At 45.4% G+C, this 23,270-nt stretch overlaps 1 protein-coding gene across 1 annotated transcript in view; it reads right to left on the bottom strand.

Moving 5' to 3' along the window:
* The window catches only part of LOC104552611 (RNA-binding protein 44), a 49,131-nt gene that overhangs the window by 20,143 nt on the left and 5,718 nt on the right, over nucleotides 1–23,270 (bottom strand). Inside the window, 7 exon segments of the mRNA XM_062001954.1 lie at nucleotides 12,215–12,475; nucleotides 20,240–20,364; nucleotides 20,481–20,626; nucleotides 21,402–21,792; nucleotides 22,085–22,158; nucleotides 22,259–22,326; nucleotides 22,970–23,101. Of these exon segments, the coding sequence (XP_061857938.1) occupies nucleotides 12,215–12,475; nucleotides 20,240–20,364; nucleotides 20,481–20,626; nucleotides 21,402–21,792; nucleotides 22,085–22,158; nucleotides 22,259–22,326; nucleotides 22,970–23,101 (1,197 nt within the window).

Genomic DNA, 23,270 nt, shown 5'->3' with positions numbered 1-23,270 from the left:
CCGGTCACTCATGCTCCCTGGGGAATGTTTAAATCTCCCAGATCATCAATTAATTAATTAATTAATTAAACTCCAGTTTTCATTTTCAGCTTGGTGAGTATCTTGCACCATCCCCACCAGAGCTTGGGCACCCTCCGGAGTATCCCCAGGTCATGCTGGAGTGAGTCTTCTCCCAGCACCCCAGTGCTCTGCCTGGACTGAAGCACAAAGCCTAAGGAAGGATCAGGCCCAACCCAAAACTTCTCATTCAAAACACTCACAGGAGGACAAAGAGAGGACATGGGGGCAGGAGGCAGAAGCTGCGTGTGAAAAACATCGCAGTTTGCAGTCAAAATGTGGAAAACTTGGGGGTGGGTGTATGTGTGTGCGAGTGTTGTTGATTTAAAGCCAACAAACCAGCCCACTGGAGGCAGCAGATGGTTTTGTGGGGGACAGAGCAAGTGCTGGCAGGACTAAAAATAAACGTAACAATCCACCCCCCCCAGCAGCGCTCGCACATAACAGCCTGGGCTGGGCTCTGGCTGGCGCCTGCAAACCGCAACTGTCGGCCTCCTGCAAACCTGCCTGACCCTGGCCTCGACCCGTACACACCTTCTCCTGAGCCTCATTTTGTGCTCCCCAGAAACAGCCAGATTTGATACTGGAGGCATTTCCAGCCTGGTGCTTTGCACAAAGCCTCCGTCTCCCATGGTGGTATTGGAAATTCAGACGTTTTTTTCCAAAAAGCAGGCCTGAGGGGGTGCTGAGCTCAGCGCTGGGGACCAGTCTCCCCTGCAGTTCACCCTCCGAGGAGCATCTTCTGCACCAGGCCTAAAGGTCCCCATGGGGTACAGCTCTGGATTGGGCTTAAAACACAGATCACAGTATAACCTAGCAGGAAGCTTGGGTCTTGCACAAGAAGCACCATGCTAAGAACCACGAGAGAGAGGGGAAGTCGCCCATGGCAGCTGAGGAGAAGCAGCAACAGGGGCAGAGCTGGCCCATCAGCATCCGCAGCCCCATAATATCTAGGAAGGGTTCAGCACCCTCTGCTTAAAAATACACCTCTCACAGTGACTGCCTTGGGCAGCTGTCAGCTCAGTCACCACTTCAGAGCTTGCAAATGCGCCCTTGCTTCACCCAAGGGACAAGAAAATGCAGATGCTGGTTCTGAGGAATGACAAGGTGGCTGGCTTGACACTATTTAGTTCTCTGTCAGAGGGAGCCATCTGCCACCACCTCTGCTTGCCGACAGCCTGGGATGCACCCCCGCAGTCAAACAAAACCTCTGAGCCCTGGCAGGGCTATTTCTGTTCCGGTTTTGGATGGAGACTGTATTTTTAAGCCTGGCTGGGTAAAGCTGGGGGTATTGGTCCCCACCCTGCGCTGTCAGGATGCAGCAGAAGCTCAGGAATGGTGAGGGGGATGGAGGGGTCCAAAGCCTGCAGGCAACTGTGGGTGAAACAGAGACCTGGCCCCTTCTCAGGCAGCCTGCCCAAGGCTCACCACCAGCACAGGACAGTATTCTTGCATCCCGAAAGCAGGCAGCCTCTACTTCCCCTGCCCGCTGCATGCTTGTTCATGCCTGTCCCTTCATCCACAGCTTTTCTCTTCCCAATGTAGCCATTCAGGGAAGTAATGAGATTCAAAGGTTTTCACGTGCTGAAAGGGGGCAGGAATTTTTCAGCATGCAGGTGAGTCACTGCGCAACTAGGACTTGGAAGGCAGAGCAGGTGCGGGGAGGCGAAGGGAACATCTGCCCATTTCCCAGCACACAGGAAGGCTGGGAGATGTATTGACCATGCTGCCACGCTCTCTTTGGATAAGAGAAGGAGTATCCTCCCCTCCTGCCTCCCCTCCACCCCAGGGGGGTGCAGATGAAGTAACAGAAGGGAACTACCCAGCTCCGACATGAACAGAGAAGTCTGTAAGCATGGTAAGAAGCACAGCTGGAGCTGTCCAGCGAGGTCCACAGAAGCCACAAAAGCTTCCAAAGGAATCAAGGAGTTGGGAACTTGGATGAGAGAGAAATCACTCATGCCAAGGGGGTAACAAACTGCCTCATGCTAGGGAAAAATGTTAAATGAAAAGAATTTGAGGAAACCTAATATTCCTCTGAAAAATATGCATGTGGCTTTGCTTGTGCTGCTTTGGGGCTCCTCAAGTCTGTGTGCTGCAATCCCTTTCCATCTGGGCTTGGCACAAACCAGTCTTCCCCAACCCTGCTTGGCCAGGCTGGGAAGTGTCCCCTGTTAGACACCTACACACAAAACTCAAGTGGCAGGAGGCCAAAGGCTTCTACAACACAGCAGAGCACACTGGTCCTGCCAGGGCCAACCCACCGCTACCTCCAGCAGTGGCTCCAGAAGCCCTGTTCGGGGAGGCCGGGGCCTGGAGGAGAGCGGGGGTGGAGGCAGGACAAGGGCTGTGCTGGGCAAAGGCAGGCTGGAGGCAGCACAACGGTGGGGATAAACAGCCCTGGGCAAGAAGACTTATTTATGGTAAAAGGCAGTAACAGGAGAAGGTCAAGTGGAAATGAGCAGATGACAAGGTAGCAGCCCCACACCAGCACGCTGTGCCTCCCAGGCCCCTCGGTGTACCCACAAACCTGGAGCACAGTACCCAAGCATCACTCTTGACTACCTCCTGGCCTACGTTTTTCATCAGCCTGATGATCCCTTGGTAAACACACTGACTATGACTCGGTCTGAAGCAACACCAGGCACCATGTTTCTCTAAAGCATATTGTATGTGGGCACTGCAATTGCTCTCCCCCAGTGAGAGGTGAGCGAAGCAGCCCCGCTCTTGCCTCACTCACACTCACGGTGGCAGTTCTGCAGGGAGGAAAATGATTTGGGAAACTGAAATGAAACCCACTATGGCCTTCAGCCTACCCAGGTGGGATTTCACCTGCCCACACCCTGCCCAGCTCCCGCCTTGCTATCTCCCTGCCACATGTGTGACCCGTGTCACCCTAGCCCTGCTGCCCCTAAATTACACACTGACCTGAGCGGGAACGCCAACCACCAATTAACAAAAATACCACCCAATCCAATGCTTGGAGGTGTCCTGCCTCACCAAGCTTAATATGGCACTTGATTAAAACAATAATAAAAAAAAGACAAAAGCTCCCACCTAGGCATTGCTTTCAGGCAACTGGCTCCTACCTCAGCTTCAACAAACAGTTTCCTGGCAGTGATTTTTAGGCAGTTTATTTTGTGCCCTCTTGTAATGATCAGGATAAGTATAAAATGATAGCAATAATTTAAATGCCCCATACTAGCAAAATCTAAATGACTACAAATCATCAAACTATCAGCTCTATAGATAAATCACCACTCTCCTTTGCAGGCACAACAGGATGCCAAAATTCAAGCCTTAGAAATCCTTTTGGGTTTCATGACTATGTCCAGCTGTATGCAAAATATCTCATTAGTGCTGTCTGGGGAAAAAAAAAGCCATTTTTTATTTTGCTTTGTGGAATATAATGAAGTGTGGAATAACTATTCCAGGAGAAGGGTCCCATTGGATGAACTCTCTCTTTTCTACACTCAGTTAACAGATTAAAGGCATTTAGGTTCTGTATGGAAAGGACAACTACCATTCTAAATATGAAAGGCATTAAGTTTCCTGATGACTTGAGGGATTTAAGAAACATGGAAATGCTATGTATGGGATGGCGTGAGGCTTCCAAAGCACTAAATTCCTTCAAGACACAGGGACTCATCGAAGTATCAAGTGATTGCTTCAACAAGGCCAAAGAAAAGTTTCCCCAGGCCCTCTGGCTGGATCCCTGCCAAGCTGAGGAGCTCTCAGGTAGCAGAGATAATGCTGCACCATGTTGCTTCTCCAATATTCTGTGGAGCACCTCAGAAAGCAGTTTTCCTTCACCTATGATATAGCAGCTGAGCCCTCCCTAAACGGAGGAAATTTAACATCATCCTGATACAGGCTCCCACGTAACTGCTCCTGTGAGATGCAGAATATGAGATTAAAATAAAAATGCAAAATAAATGCTGGCACTTTGCAACACGTCGCCTAGTGCATGACAGTCTCACTTAGCTGGGTCACAAGGGATTCACTTTGTGCCATATAGCATTGCTGGTAAATATTATTAACTGCTAAATACATTGAAACAGGCTGTTCCAAGAGTAGGACCCTGGTCGAGTTTCTCTCCTCACCTCAGTCTCCTGTCTGTATCAGCACAAGTTAACAGCATGTCCTCGTTACCCAGGACACGTGCAAAGTACATTTCCAGGAACAGGGCTTATCTTACACATCCCTAGGCTTGATTCTGCTTAGGGCAGAATGACAAATACATCTCTTTTCCCCCCAGAAATAATGTATTAAGTAAAATAAAATCAGTACTAACTGGAATGTACCAAATTCTGTCCAGGTGAGGATGAGGGGCAAGCTGAGAGTTTGTGGGCTAGAATTAAGGGGCAGGCTAGCACATGTGACACTGTTGTGTCTATTACAGACCACCTGATCAGGATGGAAAAGTTGATGACACTTTCTGGAGGCAGCTGGGAGAAGCCTCAAAATCACAGGCTCTGGTTCTCATGGGGCATTTCAACTACCCAGACATCTGCTGGAAATCCTACAGGGTTAGTCACTTACAGTCCAGGAGGTTCCTTCAGTGCACAGATGGTAACTTCTTGGTGCAAATGGTGGATGTGCCAACTAGGAGAGGAGCACTACTGGATCTTGTACTCAGGGTCTGGTTGAAGCAATGAAGATGGAGGGCAGCCTTGGCTGCAGCAACCACGAGATGGTGGAGTTCAGGATCTTGTGTGGTAGGAACAGAATACCAAGCAGGATCATAACCCTGGATTTCAGCAGGGCCTTTTCAAGCAGTTACTAGGGGACATCTCGTGGGAGAGGGTATTAGAGGATAGAGGAGCCCAAGACAGTCAGTCTCTAGTCAAGGATCACTTTTTCAATATCAGAACATCCCATTGGGTAAGAAATCAAGAAAGGGAGCCAGGAGACTCACATGGTTAAACAGGGAACTGTTGGGCAAACTCAAGTGGAAGAAGAGAGTCTATAGATCATGGAAGGAAGGGATGGCCACTTGGGATGAATATAAGACTGTTGTCAGAGCATGTAGGGAAGTAACTAGGAAAGCTAAAGCCTTGTTGGAGTTGTACCTTGCAAAGGAGGTCAAGGACAACAAAAAGAGCTTTTTCAAATGCATTGCAGATAAAACTCAAGGATCAGTTGAGCAATCTGGATGTCCATAAATCCATGGGCCCCGATGGGATGCACCTGCGGGTGCTGAGGGAGCTGGAGGATATCATTGTTGGACCACTCTCCATCTCATCTTTAGTAGGTCGTGGAGAACAGGAGAGGTGCCTGAGGACTGGAGAAAAGCAAATGTCACTCCAGTCTTCAAAAAGGGTAAGAAGGAGAAGCCAGGTAACTACAGACCGGTCAGCCTCACCTCCAGCCCTGGAAAGGTGATGGAACAACTTATCCTGGGTGCTGTTTCCAGGCATATAAAGGACAAGAGAGTCATTGGGAGCAGTCAACATGGCGCTACCAAAGGGGAGTCATGTTTGACCAACCTGATAGCCTTTTATGAAGACATAACCAGGTAGATAGATGGTGGTAGTGCAGTGGATGTGGTTTATCTTGATTTCAGTAAAGCATTTTACACCATCTCCCACAGCATCCTCACAGAAAAACTGAGAAAGTGTTGGCTGGATACTCAGGTAGTGAGGTGGACTGTTAACTGGTTGAAGAGAAGAAGGCAGAGACTTGTGATCAATGGGGCAGGGTCTATTTGGAGGCCTGTATCTAGTGGAGTCCCTCAGGGGTCAGTGCTGGAACCTGTACTGCTCAATATATCCATTAATGACCCTGATGAAGGAACAGAGGGCACTGTCAGCAAGTTTGCTGATGATAATAACTGGGGGGAGTGGCTGACACACCAGAAGGCTGTGCTGCCATTCATCGAGAACTGGACAGTGACAGAGCACTGGCACAGGCTGCCCAGATGGGTTGCAGAGTCTCCTTCTCTGGAAACACTCAAACCCACCTGGACAAGTTCCTGTGTGACCTGCTCTAGAAGGTTCTCTCTGGCACAGGGGTTGGACTAGATGATCCCTTCCAGCGCCCTTAGATTCTGTGAGAATGGAAGGAAAAAATGAATCAAAATGCAGGCACGTTGAAAACTAACTGCTGGCTGACTGCAAATCAGGAGAGGGGAAAATCTGCCACATGCAGTCACTTAGAAAGGTAATTATATCCTTAATGAGTAGCAGGGTATTTTTAAAAATAATGCACCTTGATTAAATTAATAGTGGAAAATTGCAGGTTTTAGACATGCACTGGAGATTGGGGATGGTACAGCCCAGACTCCACTGGTTTCACTCCTAGCTCAAATCAGGTCTGACCATGACCACTAACTCCTGCTCACTGACCTAGATGAGCCGAACCAGGGATCTCCATTTAATTCCATGCACCCATCAAACAGCCTGAGGGGGTTATCAGCAGCTTCCGGGGCACCAGTCACCTCTCCTGCCTACCAGGGGAGGACAGTGGTTTCCAGCATCATCATCCAGACATCTTAACCCAGCCTTAGGTTCAGGCTTTAAAGTTATTTTTAAAATATCAGCAAAGTACAGGACACCAGGAGACCAGATGCTGGCTTGGTCTGAATGCTGGGCTGGTCTTGTTGCAGAAAGCCATGGAGAAGTGAGTGGCTAGCATGCTCCATAGCTAAAGAATGTGCTCAGGGCAAATACTCTCTCCTTCCACTGCCTCCAGACTATTCTTTCCTTCAGCTATTTCAGTTGATTGAGGCTATAATAAGAACAAGGAAACTAACACCAAGGTTAAAAGTGCCTGGCAGCAGTTTGGAGACAACACACTTCCATCCCATTGGTTCAGGTTTCAACGGCTCTGTGTGTGTTCAATGAGGATTACTCCAGTAATCCTCATTACGTGTGACTATGGGCCATTTTATTGAACTACATACAAGATTAAAAAAATTGGTTCCCAGGCAAATGTTATTCACTCATATTGCCTCCGAAGAAGCACATACTAAATCGTTTTTAAAAATCATAAGCAGCCACACTATCTTGTTGACTGCAAAGAACAGCTGTTTGATTAAATACTTTCAATACAGTTTCCAGGCTAAAATCTGTTGCATGAGCAGACCAGGAACAATTTATTTTCCTTTTTAACAGGGGTTTCTCAGTGGGTTTCTGTTTCTTTCCAGCTGAAAAACATGCAGAGATGGCATGTCTCTACAACCTGCCACCTAGAGTGCTGGTGTTGTCCCAACATGCGATACCTAAAGGTGAAGGAGAAGCTTTCGTCTGAGAACCAGCACTGCCACAGGTTTCACCCAGCCTGTTGCCTGTTTCCCAACGCAGAGCCCCACTGGGATGCTTTCCTGGGCTGTCAGGTTGTGCTTTTCAGTCCTCAAAAGCTCAAGCAGTAGAAGTGCAGAGATAAGGGACTGAAACCATTTAGCAGGTTCATTGCTGGATTTGCTGATTAAATGGCAAGAAGCTCGTAAGCAGCACACACAACAGTGCAACAGCAGAGTGACAGTGTCCCAGGCTCAGGATTCCCTGGTCCATCCCTGTCCACTGCAGGAATATGCTCTGCAAACTCTAGCCATGATTATCTTTTAGATGAGAAAAAGATATTTAGTTATTGACAAGCCAAAACATGCTGCATATCCCTGTAAGTGGTTTTGAAGGCTCCTGCCCCCAAACCCAGTGCTGCCCTGCGGTGTTTTCAGTCCTTGCTTTGTGCAGAGTCTGTGCTGGCAGGGTCTGTGTCCACAACCTCCACTTCAGGGCCAAAACCTCCACCACACATGCCTGCTAACAGAGCCAGGCTTTAGAGCTGGTTAGGGAGGCAGGAAGAACATATAAGTGCAGAGCAATCCCTCTGGATTTCTACCCGCAGCTTTCCAAGACCTCTCTCAACTCTGCGATGACCCAATATTGATTTCCAGCCTTTTGAAATCATGAAGGATGTCAACCCCACTTTTAGAGATTATGAGGTCTGTAATTTCATTCTGGGTCGTGGCATTTATATTTTCATCACTTGCAACCTCCAGGGCCGTTACAAATCGGAGATTACAGTGTCAGTGCTTAACAGGCTGTTTAATTCAACAGCATTTCAGAGTTAAGAAACGCAATTCAATTTCTCAAAGCCAAGTGGCTTCCTGACCAGACAGTGCAGCCTGCATCCAGCCTACCAAACCTGAACGCCATGGGTTTCTGCAGGAACAGAGCTGGCATGTGAGGGAGCTGTACAGGAAATTACACAGTGCAATCACTTATTTTTCACTAGTCACATGTTTTTATTTTAATGTGCAGGAAGCCTCGAGCCCTCTCCATTTCAGAGAAGCTCTAAAAGGGAGAAGGAATGTTTTACTTTATTGTCAGGGATGTATAATATGACATGCTCTAAATATTTACGAGGATTTTCCCAGAGATGCAGGAGCCTTCAATTAGTCTTTAAAGCAAGACTAAGTGTTTTCCTAAAGGGTGCTTGAGCAGGCATTAGAGTGTGCTCTGGGGTGAGGGAAGACACAAATAATCCTAAGACACCACAAAATTTTGCAGAAGTGGTGCAGCCATCTGACAGGCAAAAGCTTCCCTTTCTTGTTACTTTTAGTGTTAATCTTTTCTTATTACTATTATTTTTGAGTTCAGGAAATTCAAGAGATGAGCTGACTACAGCCTGTAAAGCAGTGATTGACGGTATCAAGGTGTAAGGTGTGATGGTTTAAGGATAGTTAACAGGGCAAAGGGAATATACAGGTACATACGGAAAACTCAAAGCACCTCCTCTTGAAGCTGCCTCCTTTCCTGGAAGTATCTAGGATCAAAGTCGTGCTGTTTAAACATACACTTAAATTTAAAGCACTCTGAAGAATTCCAGAGGTTTTAAGTTGCTACCTTTTCTACTGACTCCAGCAGTCCCAGCAGCTGAAGAGAGGATACAAAGGCACTTGTAAATCCATTTTTTCCACAAGAGATCACAAATACTGCTAATAACCACCTTGTCTCTTAAGAAAGCATTCTACTTTCTGTAGAACATGCAAACACAGTGTTGTACAACATAGACAGAGATGCAAGGAATCAATATGATACTAATGTTTTACTGGCCTTATTTGCAGTTTCCTCTTACCTCTTTAAATAATGCAGCTACGTAAACCCAAAAGAAGCAGCACAGCCCAGTGCTGCATGCAACCAGAAACAGGCACAGGAAGCGGCAGCAAAGACTGGCACGGGGAACGTCCATCCCACGGGATCTCCAGCCACCTGCCAGTATGTTTGAGAGGCACCACTACTCCAAAAGTAACAACACCGAGTGTCCCCCAGCCCTTCTCACGCCAGCCAGCACCCCAGGCACAGACATAGAGGCTACTGGCACATCCCAGCACCAGCTTCAGCAAGTGGCGCACAAGTGCCATCGGTGCAGACCCATCTCTACAAACTGTGTGACTTTTGGCAGCAATAACAAGGCTTGTCTGGTAACCCTCAGCTGAGCAACCTTGACTTGGCTCCGAAGCCATAATCCTGCTTCATCCATCATCACAGCAATAAAAAGTCTCCTTGTGAAACCCAGCCCTCAGTAACCCTTTAAATATTGAAACGAAGCCGCAGAGCAGAGCATGGTGCAAACCATCACTACTGCCAATGCCAATGCCTGACAGTGTGGCTCCTTCGCTCCTCTGCAGGGCACCTTAGCCAAAAAAACAGAAAAAGTCTAATTTTATGTCCAATGAAGTGGTTACTTTGCAATACAGCTGGATCTCAGGCCTGCTGAATGAGAATGCATTATTTTTAGGCAGCTGATATCCTGACCACTACTGCTTTTTAAGAAGTCTGCAGACAGTTGCAAAGTGACCTAAGCTTGAGCTTTAGGAGAAAGGCTTTTCTTGCATAGGAAAGCTCATCTGATCCTGCCAGGATCTGGACCCTGGTTTCGGTAGTACCAGAGGATTATGGTGGCAGGGAAGGGGTCAGTGCCATCCTCTCATGGCCTGGGCTGTACACCAGTTGGAAAGTAAAAAGGTTTGAGCTGGCAGGGAAAGCTCCCATCAGGCAGTACAGCTCACAGGCCAAGGGCTCGGTCCCCACCACTAAGAAGACAAGCAGAAGCTGCGGTCACAAGGCAGGGAGGATGTTCCCAACCAGCAGCAGAAGCTGTGGCACTCTGGATTGAAGCCGAAGTGACCAACACAATGAAGGCATAAACGAAATAAGATCAGCCTTAACCTTGCTCTCCATGTTCTATTCTGGATTCTCAGACAGTACCTGTTTCTTCCTATTTCCTCAGACCATTTCTGCACCCTGCTGTGGGCTGCAGTGTCAGCCCACAGCTGAACATAGCCAGAAAGAATTAGGGCAGGACCAGGCTTGGTGAAGGCCCCTGAGTTTGGAATGAGCTGCCTACAGAGGCAGTCACATCTCCAGAAAAACAGATCTGGGGAGGAGAGCATCATCAGCCACCACCCACCACTCAGCATTCATAAAGCTCTCAGCAATTTGCAAAGGAAGGTGCTCTAGGGGCCAAGGCAGCTGTCCAAGAGTGTGTCCCAAGAAGCAGAGGGCTCATGAGCTGGCAGTAAAAGCGCCAGCACACAGCCATAAAGGTTGTCCTCTTTACCTGCTGCCTGTCCAAGGAGGTTGCAGCTGTGTGTGGCAGGATTTGCAGGAGCAGAGAAGATGCTCTCCATGTCAGCGTTAAGAGCTGGTGTCCAGCAGAGGCACTGGATTTGCCTGCTCTCTCGGCACTCATGTCAGCAAGGCCCTGGCACATCTATTAGTTGAACAATTTTTCCTCCCTTTTATCTTTCCCATTAAAAAAAAATGTAAAAAATAATTTCAAAACACTTGCTTCCTCAGAACTGTCAGCAACCTCACAATTCACAACTCTGCCATGACTTCTGGACTCAGCTGTCACCTGCAATTTCAGCACAGACCAGGCTGTGTGTGAGGCTGTAAAGTAAAAAGACACAAAAAGGGGTTTTTTTACAGAATCATGGAATTTTTATTTGGATTTTGTGGTTTTTTTTTTTTTTTAGTGCAGAAAATGCTCTGAAAAACAAAAGAAATTGCAGGAGGATGCAGCAAGAGACAAATACATCCACCACTCATTGCCACAATTAGCTACCATCTATTACAATTGGGTGGCCTGCAGAGAGGCACACGCTTTGCTGCGACTCAGCATGCTGGAGCTGAGGAACAACAGCTTGGAGTATCACCCACTTCTGCTCTCCTCACTTTCTAAAGTTATAGTGCCCAAAAACCAGGAGAAGGGCAGGAAAAGGACTGGGAAAACAGAGGAGAGAGACCTGGAGCCTTTGCCTGCAACCAAGCATAGAGAATGCGCTCATCTAACGGCACATCTTTCTCCTCCCCGTGAATAACTGTCCATCCAAGAGTAGTAAATAGTTAATTACGTGGTACAGATAAGACCATTACATGCAGCACGGCTCAATGCATTATTCACCAGGGCTTCGAAGGGAAAAATAGCAGAGGAGATGTAAAGGGAAGAAGGAGCAATTTACTGTTCCTCACAGAGCACTTAGGTTTCAAAGGAGATCAGCATTAGGACAAAAGGACATAGTTTCCTGTTTAACCTTAAACATTCTTCTTACATAGAGCACCAATATATGATCCTTCTGAGCATTCTACTGCAGATATGCCAGTTACAAACACTATACAAATCTCTACCTGTTGCATCCAAAATGCCAGGGACACGGTGCACCCCGTGAAAATAATGAAGCAATGCAGGATTTTCCAGCTCGATTTTAACTCGACCATCTGCAACACCCCAAACACGCAAACTGAGCTTAGGAATGCTTGAAGGACGGTGGCTACGTCCTCTCCCTATGCCTCAGAAATAGCACAACACAGACTCTCAAAGCAGTCTCTGTGATCAGTTTCTACTTCTGAAACAAACAGCAGAAGACTCCCGGTGCGAGCACGCTTCAGTAAATCTCACCTACCAACACGGGAGGCTGCTGCCGACAGCATCGTCCCCGGACACACTCAGAAGCCAAGGTAGACGCTAGCACTCCAGAATGATTTCTTCCTTTAGTCGCCACCTGCTCTCTGAGCGGCCAGCAAAGCCCAGCCGAAGGGACGGCAGGTCTCGGGAGCACGAGCTCGGCGGGCGCTGGCCGGTGCCGCCTGCCGCTCTCATCGCCCGCCGCCCCCCCGGACCGCCCGAGCCCCTCCGCAGCCTCACTTACCCAGGACGAAGCAGAGGAAGCGCCGCGGGAGCCGGACCATCGCCGCCGCGCCGCGCAGCCCGCCGGAGGGGCGGCAGCGGGACCCTCCCCCGCGGCGGCTCCGCTCCGCGGGTGGGGCGGGCCCAGGCCGCCGCCCCGCCCCGCCGCCGGGGCCCGCACAGAGCCGGGGCGAAGGCCGGGCGGGCGCCGCGCTGCTGTCCGGGCGGCAGCCGTGCCCGGGTCCCGCGGTGGCCCCGCAGCGCTGCGCGGGCGGCAGGGGCACTGGGAAACCATCAGACACAGCTCACGAAGCTTTTGGGTTTTTTTTCCCCCCTCACGCATTCCTTCAGCCTTCCTCCCGTCTCCATCGAAGGTATTTTGCTCCTGCCTAAGGCCAAACCCCTTACCTTCCCTTTTTTTAGTGTTGTATATGAACACAGAGGATGGAACGCAGTCTTCCGAGGGACATGTGTTTTGTGGCGTTTTTTTTTACCCAGTGGAAAAAAAAAATCATTGCTCAGGACGCAGAGCTCCACCTACAGATGAGAACGGAAGTTTTGCTTTCCCTGAACATGCAAGTGCCTTGCTTGGGCTCTTCAGGAACTCATCTGGGATCAGGTCATCCGAGAACCATAGGATCGCAGAGGTTGGAAAAGACCGTTAAGCTCAATGCATCCAACTGTTAACCCAGAACTGCCACGGCCATCAGTAAACCATGTCACTCAGCCCCATGGCTACAGAGCTTTGGAATCCCTCCAGGGATGGGGACTCCACCACCTCCCTGGGGAGCCTGTGCCAGGGCTTCACAATCCTTTTGGTGAAGAAATTTTTCCTGATGCTGTGAGGAGCATACCATCCCAGTGGACAAGGTCCCAGCTGCCTCACTAACCAGTTCTCTCTCAAAGGGAGAACAAGAAAGTTCTGATGATGTACTAGCTTTGGTGTTTCACATAGTACCCACTTTTGCTTTCCCAACAGAGACAAAACAGCTCGCATAACAGAAAGCCAGTTCTATCCTAAACTACTAATGACACTACTAATTACAGAATCCAGTCTGAGAACACCAAGGGCAGCACTTGCTGTTACTGATGAGGTAGAGCAAAGCCTATGGCTATTCTTGATACAAACAGAAAGAAACCAAAGTTGAGGCCTCATATGTAGCATCAGCCTCAAGTTCACAGTAGTGGCTGTCAAAGGCTGGGGCTCTGTAACTGTTACCTATAGGGGTTCTGACAAGATGAGAGGGATAGATGAGATCTGAAAACAACAAAATACCCACACAACTTTTTGAAGAAGGAATTCAAATGTTTATTCAAAGGTAAGTGAATTTTCAACATCAAATGCAGATGAGATGTAAACCAAAGTACAACAAAGAGACTAAAATGGACAACAGCAATGGTCTGTCTTCTAGTGCTTGGTAAGCAGAAGCCTGTCATGTCAATCAAGGACAAGTCTCCTTGCCTCCTGACCAGACATGTACACCTAAGCTGCCCTTCCCTCATTTACCAGAAAAGGATTTAAAATGTAGATGTCTTCTGTACAGTACCAACACATGCAAACAAGAAAGACTGGATACTCCCAGCTTTCCTCCTCTCTGTATCAATCCAAACCAAAAGTCTCAGGGAGCGTGTGCTTCCCACTATAACAGGCCACAGGACACACACACACAAAAAACATTTAGAAGTTGCTTGCAACAACAGGGGTGGAATATGAGACAACAAAATGTCATGTTCTGGTAAAAAAAAAATCTAAACATTAAAATCTCAGCTTTATCCTGAATGAACTGTTTGACTACATCAGTGCTCTGCAGTCTGCAACAGAGACTGAGCCACATTCTCAGCCACAATGCACAGGAGATGACTAAGGCAGCATGGGGCCAGGCAACTGCCACCACCAGTGCTGCCAGCTTTGAAGCCTGGTTTTCTAAGCCCTTGCTGCCTCTCTGGTATTCAAAGGATACACTTCTACAGACTATACAGAATCAGATTATCTGGAAAGCGTAAGCATGCTGGCTATTTATCTTAGCAGCTGCCACCATGCCTGAAATGAAGTGGCATGCAAGAACTGGGGGTTGTGTACTTCAGCCTGGAAAAGCCCTGCCAATATTAGAGAAGTCTTGCTTCACCAAAAAGTGATTATCCTACCTTAGACAAACCTGCTGAAACACTTAAAGCAACTACAGGGAAAAACAAAACCAAGAAGGATCATTTAATATCTGTGTAAACAGAAAAACACCTCAAACTGACCTTGAAATTATATTCTATTGGATAAGACTGCATATCACACAGCGATGCTCTGAGTTTTCCTTGAGATCTGATGAAATAAACCAAACCAGAAACATGGTATGATCCTGGAATGAGCTGGAGTACAGAATCTGCAAAAACCTTCCAAAGGCAGATGATCCAATTCTTCATAATCTGAAAACCATCAACTTAAAAAAGAAAAAAACCACAACCAAATAAAAAAGCAGCAGGTAAATTTTTCATGTATACACTCAAGTCAAAATCAGCACTTTTAATAATACCCCAGAAAACTACTAGAAGCTGTAATAATTTCATCATGTACCCCAGAAATGCATCTAGGAGTGAGGTTTCCTAGCTTCAAGAACCACATCCAAGAAATTACAATACAATAAAATACATAATCGTTGGTCAACAGATATCTGGTGGTTATGCTTTTAATTCATTCAAATAATTAAAAGTGAGGTTATCATCATTTCATAGAATGGTAGGGGTTGGAAGAGACCTTTAGAGATCATCTAGTCCAACCCCCCTGCAGAACCAGGTCCACCTAGATCAGGTCGCATAGGAACATGTCCAGGCAGGTCTTGAAGACCTCCAAGGACGGAGCCTCCACAACCCCTCTGGGCAGCCTGTGCCAGGGCTCCATCACCCTCACACTATTATAGTTTTTTCTTATATTAAACTGGAATTTTTTGTGTTCCAGCTTCATCCCATTACCCCTTGCCTGTTGCTAGGTGCAACAGAAAAAAGGGATGCCCCAACCTCCTGATATCCATCATTTATATACTTACAAATATTAGTAAGATCCTCCTTCAATTTCCTCTTCTTTAGACTAAACAGCCCTAGTTCCTGCAGCCTTTCCTCATAAGGAAGATGCTCCAGTCCCCTGATCATCTTGGTGGCCCTGTACTGGACTCTCTCCAGAAGTTCTCTGTCCCTCTTGAGCTGGGGAGCCCAGAACTAGACTGAAGTATGTTAACTCTATGCATTTCTTTATGTTTGTCAAAGCACTGTTTTAGTTATGTTATTATCAGAACCCTCTCCATTGGTCTGTGTTTTTACTCTGTAGATTATTTAACAGAAAGCTTCCAGGTGTGGACATCAGATACTGATAAAATTTCAGGATACAGACATTTTTAATGCTGCACTGAGTAATCTTTATAGCAGTGATTCCTGTTAACTGCTGCCTAATGTTAGGTTTAGAAAACCTAACAAAAAAAAAGGTTAAGCTCACTGTTCAGTTGACAGCTGCTCACTAATGAGAATAAAGGACTTTCCAGTCCACCTAATTTCCCATTTCTAATGAATTAACTCCTTCAAAATTAACAAATATACAAGATCCAGATGTCAACTCTTTGGTTGTTGGCCAAACAAAAAAGCAATATTATACTGTGCTTTACTTTAAAGCTGAATTTAAGTTGTTGTACACTAAATACTATGTGATCCAGCTTGACATAAAAGTATTATCTGTCCAACTCTGCATGTTTCATCAGCTTGCATCCACTCAAAGTGCTATTTTTCAGTGGACACCCTGCAGGAAAGTCTGAAGCTATACACATACCAAAATTAGTATAGATGAGCTTTGAGAAGAAGAACCATTCTTTAAAATATATTTGCTTCTTACTATGGCAAGATGAGAATCTTTTTTCTCCATTACCCACTAATGACTTGGCTATTTCACAGCTTCCTCATGATGAAAGGAAAAACGGTGACAGGTTTTCACCTCTTTAGCAAAGAGGCAGAAAGGTATACTCTTATTGGAGCAATTGTGACTGTTAAGCTCACACACCGTTTGAAAGAAATAAAACGGACACTCAAGAAGGAAAGCACAACACATTTGAGGCTGTTGAAACCTTATGTCATGGTTTGACATGACAGGCTTTTCTGGTAAGGGGGAAGGGGCTGTGAAGATGGCTCCTGTATGAAGTTGCTTGAAACTCTCTCCTGCTCTGAGCCAGACCCACTTCTGGGGCTGAGCCAGTTAGAAGCTTCCATGATCACTTTTTAAGAAGCTGGAATAGGAGGGTTCTTCATCCTTCTTTTTCCTGTTTCTTCCTTCTTTCGTCCCTTCTTCTTCTGGCTGGTGGTGGTGCAAGGAGTAGGAAGAGAGAGAAACAACCATGTGGACTCCAAAGTCAGTGAGGAAAGAGAGGAGGAGGTGTGCTGTAGCAGAGACACCCTTGCACTCTACGGAGAGGACTGGTGAAGCTGAGATTTATTTTCATTTCTTTAAAGACTCCGCATCAGCAGCAGAGACTCATTTTGATAATGACCCTGGACAAGGGGCAGAGACTCATGTGGCTAAAGCTGACCCTGGACCAGGGGCAGCAATTCACTTCATTGCCAGGGACAGTGACTGTGGCCAGAGGAAGCCGTGTCCTCTGGGAGGTACCCAATCATTTCACTACAGACCCCGAGCCAGGGGCAGTGATTCCCTTCTTTAAAACTATGGCCGGAAGAGGCCGTGTCCCAAGAGAGGGACCCTGTATCACTATGGCCAGAGAAGGCAATGTCCCACGGAAGGGATCCAGTAGTCACAGAAGCTGTAACTGTGAGGAGGAACTCACGACAAAGCAGCTTATTAAACTTATGCCCAGAAGGGGCCAAGCCCGAGAGAGAGACCCTGTATCTGCAGAAGCTGCAACTGTGGGGAAGAACCCACGCCAGAGCTATTCACCAAGGACTGCGTCCCATGTCAGGGACCCTGTATCGGCAGAAGCCGCAGCTGTTGGGAAGAATCCACACCAGAGAAGCTCATTAAGGACTGTGTCCCATGGGAGGGATCCAGTATCAGAGCAGGGGAAGAATGCCAGGAGTCATCCTCCTCTGAGAAGAGAGAGGCGGCAGAGCCCATTTGTGAGAGACTGACCACATCCCCCATTCCCTGCCCCCCTGAGCAGTTGAGGGGAGAGGAGGTAGAGATACTGGGAGCAGTGAGTTGGACCCGGGAAGAAAGGAGGGATGGGGAAGGGAGACCTTAAAGTGCTGGCTGTAATTTTCTCATCATCCTACTCCCTTTTTGCTTTTTGTTCAGTTCTGTTTCTTGTAGATAGTAGAATAAACGTTCTTACTGTCCTCTATAAGTCGAGTACTGGAGTCTGTTTTGCCTGGAACCAAAATTGGCATCGAGCCCTGTCTGCCCTTGTCTCAATCCACAACAATCTTGGTTATCTTCTTCCTCCCATTTTGCTGGGGCCTCTGCCATCCTAACGAGGGTGGGGGTGAAAGAGGGCACTGAGCGAGAAACTGTCGTGGTGCTGCTGTGCTGGCTGGGCCAAACCATGAGATCTTACTAATTTAAAGTACTTTCAAGTGGTTTTTTTTTTTAGTGCTGAACTCCAGCAGCTCCCTGCATGTCCATGCATGCAGCAATGTGAAAGTCAGTCAGTAAATTAACACACTTTAAAAAATGTTGATTCCTAAAGGCATCTGTAAAAGGTCGCAGGGCAGTCAAACGCCAAATTAACAAACTTATGTTACATCAATTCTTTCAAAAGAACTCAGCTAAACTCATGTACTGGTTGAGATTCTTTTGTGCTCTCCATCACCACGGGAGGTATAACCCTACACTGTAAAATCCTATCTTTGTGCATTTACACAATCTAGTCAGTCTTCCTGAAGGATAGTTTAGGTCACTGATACTCCCAGGACCGATACAAATGACCTATAGGCACCTATTAATATATTTAATGCATCTATGGAAGCTTCTCTCGCCCAGGCTTCTGTATCCTCTTAGTGGGCAGAACTACTCTACTTCTATCACAGTTCTAGTATGCCATACCACAGTAATTCTGTTCACATTACAGCTGTGCTATGATTCACTTCTGCACAGGCATCTGACCAGGAGAATTTAGTCTGACAAGCAGCATTCCAAGGGTAGGAAAGATATTTGGATATGTAAATCTACCAGCTAAAACACTGCTCATTTTGGAAGAGGTGGTATCAATTAAAACCAACCCAAACTATTTGACATCCTGGAAACAGGAGCCTATTTTGCTTACTAGAGGCATCTGTAAAAGCTTGAAGGGCACTCAAATTCCAAGCTAACAAACTTATGTTACGCTAATCCTTTCAATTAAGCATTACTTGAAAGACAGCATTGAGAACTGGTGCATTTTTGGGAAAAAAATGACTGCAGAAGAATAAATATTGTACAGGTTGAGTTTGTGGGAAAAAGTGAAGCTGGCGCATTGCTAAGAACCTCCAGGACAGTGCAGGAACCCTAGCAGCAACAGTGCCAGCAGTCCCAGAGCGAGCAGAACACCAGGGTTAGGGAGAAACCAAAACAAACGCCAACCCCAGGATGTCTCTGACAGGAGAATATATACACATATCCCTGGAATTCTGGGCTGGAGGTTTAGCATGTTGAGCTTGCTGTGGCTTCCTGCAGCACCCAGTGCTGTGTCATCATGCATAATGTCCTTTAATGTGAAAAATCCTCACAGTCAGACAATCCTACTTCTGGACTAGAAATCAAATAGTGTACATTTCATATATCAGAGAGAGAGAATGGATTTTTACACCAAAACTCAAGTCTCTGCTGGGATTTCTTTATGAAATGCTACACAAGGACTTGCCAATAGGTGTCACATTTGTACACAATATGTATGACAATGTTTTCCACCAAGTTCAGCAATAGAACAGTTTGCATAATAAAATCCCCAGCACACCAAGTTTTATGGGGTGCACTGACCCAGCAAGCCAATCTCATTACAGATCTTCTGGAAAACAGCTGACAATATCTTTAGAAACCATTGTTTCTGTGGTGCTTTTTGCAGAGATTTCACAGAATCTTAAGAATTGGAAGGGATCTTCAGAGATCATCTAGTCCAACCCCTTGCCAGAGCAGGGCCACCTAGAGTAGGTCACGCAGGAACTCATCCAGGTGGGTTTTGAATGTCTCCAGAGAAGGAAATTCAATAATCCATCTGGGCAGCCTGTTTCAGTGTTCCCTCACAGTGAAGAAATTCTATCTTGTATTTCTGTGGAACCTCTTGTGTTCCAGTTTATACCCATTGATCCTTGTCCTATCATTGGACATCATTGAGAAGAGCCTGGCTCCATCCTCCTGACATCCCACCCTTTACATATTTGTAAACATTAATGAGGTCACCCCTTAGTCTTCTCCAAGCTAAAGAGCCCCAGCTCCCTCAGCCTTTCATCATACAGATGTTCCACTCCCCTAATCATCTTTGTGGCCCTGTGCTGAACTCTCTCCAGCAGCTCCCTGTCCTTCTTGAACTGAGGGGCCCAGAATTGGACACAATATTCCAGAAGCAGAGTCACAAGGGCAGAATAGAGGGGGAAGAGAACCTCTCAACTTGCTAGCCACAGCCCTTCTAATACACCCCAGGATGCCATTGGCCTTCTTGGCCCCGAGGGCACATTGCTGGCTCATGGGCATCCTGCTGACCCCCAGGTCCCTTTCCCCTACACTGCTCTCTGAGAGTTCATTCTCCAACCTGTACTGGTACATGGAGTTATTCTTTCCCAGATGCAAGACTCTACACTTGGCCCTGTGGAATTTCATTAGATTTCTCCCTGCCCAACTCTCCAGCCTTTCCAGGTCTTGCTGAATGGCAGCACAGTCTTCTGGTCTGTCAGCCACTCCCTCTAGTTCAGTATAATCAGTAAAGTTGCTGACAGTGCCCTCTGAATTTATACTAAGTTTACTTACTAATATGGATTAGTAAGTAAGCTATAGTATGCCATACTAATCTGTACATATACAAATTCAGGTTGTTTTATTTCAATATATTTCTGTGGGCTAGAATACTCACTTAATTATGCTGCTTTTCCAAACCACAACTTGGTGCTGACTTCCTTAGAATGTTGGAGGTCTTCTCCACAATAGTACTGATGGACAAGCCACTTAGGATACCTTTGTTGTTTTTCCTCACTTGCAGTACAGCATCCACAATTTTGTCTCTGTTAACAAAATGAACTATTTACATCACATTTTGTGCAAAACATTTAGCACTTAGTTATCATGGGTATTGGATCCATTACAAATCAGGGGAGAAGTGAAACTCAGATACTCTCACCTGCTAGCCTCTGGATGAATTTCTTGAAGTTTCTTCATTAATTTGGCAAAGCTGCTCAAGTTCAATGTATTAGAAGATACAAAGGCATCAAATGAATTAGTGGAGAAAGGAACAGATGTTTTCTGCACGAAGTTTTCTCCAGTACTCTGGAATTGCATCAAAATAAGCAAAAAGTGAACAAGTTAAGCTCTGTACAAGTAATACAACATATCTTTACTCCTAATACGTATTCCCGTTACAGGAAAACAAAAAAATGGCAGATAGAGATCCAGATCAGTAAGTTATTCTAACATAACCAATCATTCAATCTAAAAATTAGTAATAAAACTACTGCATGCATTTATGTGTAACTGACATTCCTGCTACTTCAAATGCAATTGGATTTTTATTTCCCAGAGGATCAGCATGTTTAAAGTTAAACCCCCAAAGGTAGCATAGATATATGGCTTATAAGAGCAACACCAGCAATTGCTAACTTTGTCTTATCCTCTAAGGATCAACCTGACCAAATATGAAATACTGTATACATACAAAGATGTTTCTTAGATTTATATTAAAACTCCCACACTGGAGTTTTCCCTCCAGTATCCCAAAATTTTCCTGTATAAAATCACAAGATGTTCACATAAAATAAGTGTTACAAGCAGAAGCTAAAAGAAGGAGCAAAGCAGGATGGAAAACTAGTAAAAATAGCTAGGATCCCAACTGTCTCAGGATTAAAAAAAGACAGATGGAGTATCACAGCTTGATGCAGGGGAAAATGAACGGTGCTCTTGCTCTCCTGCAGCATGCCAGAAATGCATTACTAACACATGACATGTTTTCTTATTCCAACATCATTGTATACATATATTAAATGTAACAAGAAGTTTTAAGGCTCTTCCTCTGCCATATAAAAGAGCTTTAGTAATAATTATTTACCTTTTGATTATCCTGAAGCACAAAATGCTCCGAATCTTCAATAGATGATTTCAGATCAGAACACTTCTTTGTTTCTGAAGGTACTTGCGTAGAGCAAGAAATTTTGGAAGCAGTTATGGGAAGAAGATCTGTTTTCTTAGAAGCATCAGGTGCTTTCACAGAATTGGAGGCTGAAGCAAGTACTTTATCTTGATTATTTCTTTGACTCTTATCAACAGGTTCATTTCCAGGGCCAAGCTTATTTGTAAGTACTTGGGAAACCAAAGATTTGTTCTCTGATGAATTATTTACAACTTCAACAATTACTGGTATTCCTTTCACTTTTTTCTGGTTCATCTCCTCTACAGCTAATTTTGCTTTATTAGTGTCTTCAAAGCACAGAAGTGCACAGCTAAAACATAAAATTAAAAAAGGAAAAGTAAAACGTGTAGGAAGTTATCAGTAAGAACATATGATGGTTCTCATCTTTTGTATATTAACTATACAAAAATGGTGTATATTTCACCATTCAACTCAGACTCCTTCTCATAAATTGAGAAGCTGTCATGAATGACAAGTTTTTGTCAACGCATCTGTTATCTACATTAATTACTGAAATAAATTAATGAACAACTCCCTCCGTTCTCCTGTGATTGACGGGACGGGAAAAAAATCTGAAACAAGTCAAACTTATATTAATGTACCTGTAGTTACCAGAATCCAGAGAGGTAAGAGTGTCGGAAATCTGATGCTTCTGGAAATGTGATCTTAAATCACCCTTTAAAATAAAAGCATATTTGTTTGCAAATGCATAGTGGGAAAGACTTCAGAAAAGAGGCAAGATAGTATTAGTACCTTGTCAGTAAGAACAGGCATACCTCTGACATCGAGGAACTTAGGTCACCAACACGAACCAAAGAACACTCACTCTCCATTACGTTCGCTTCTAATATTAAATGTAAGAAAGCAAAGTGTTACTAACTAGTCTTGTTTCAGTTCAAGCTGACATCTTCTCTAAAGATTCTGGAAAGCACTGACAGAAAACCTATGGATTTAGAGTTAAAAAAGAAGACAACAAACAAGAAAAGAATGAAGAGTATCTTCTAACAAAACAAAAGTGTCTTGAGAAGTGGAATAGTTCAGTTTGTGAAATCTTTTTTCCCCTTTGAGTATCTCCTAAGGTTTGATAAGGCAAAAGAGATACAATAACTGATCTGAATTAAAGGTTCCAGTGCCTATCACTGGGATCCAAGTCTCCAGACACAGACCATTCCCAGCCAACTCTTAAGCTGCCAGCACAGGGAAGGAAATAGAAAGAGGAACAGAAAAAAAAGAGATTTCCAGCAACATGACTGGCTGGACATTTACTAAATTGAGTTTAACTACAGTACATAATGTTTTCAGGGAGAAAAAAAAAAGGATGAAAAGAGTTTAACAATGATCCACTGGAAGTAAATTTAAAAAAAAAGTCTGAAAACCCAGATAGCATTTTTTTCCAAGTGTTATCTATGCTTGCAGAAGGAACAAGATACTCAAATAATACACAAACACCATTATTAAGTATGGCAGTTTGAAGCACGCAACCTCACCTCTTAAATCAACCATGTTTCGTTTTTCTTGTTGCTTCTTTATTTCTTCTGCTATTACTGAAAAATCTGCTACTGTCACGTCCTCTTTAGCATCATACCAATATTCATTCCCTTCTTCCTTTTTCACACAACCTTGACAGTTGAAATAAATTTCAGTGTGTTAAAATTCAGACTGATGTATGTCACACGAATCAATACCAAATTGCTGGGCTTAAGAGCTACCTGGGTGACTCAATACTACCTTATGAACAGGTGACACATACTAGTGTAACTAAGTAGCAAATTTTTTTCAAGATGTAAA

Source organism: Colius striatus, chromosome 9, assembly GCF_028858725.1.
Source record: "Colius striatus isolate bColStr4 chromosome 9, bColStr4.1.hap1, whole genome shotgun sequence".
NCBI classification, from domain to species: Eukaryota; Metazoa; Chordata; class Aves; order Coliiformes; family Coliidae; genus Colius; species Colius striatus.
This window is presented reverse-complemented; position numbering and strand designations above follow the sequence as displayed.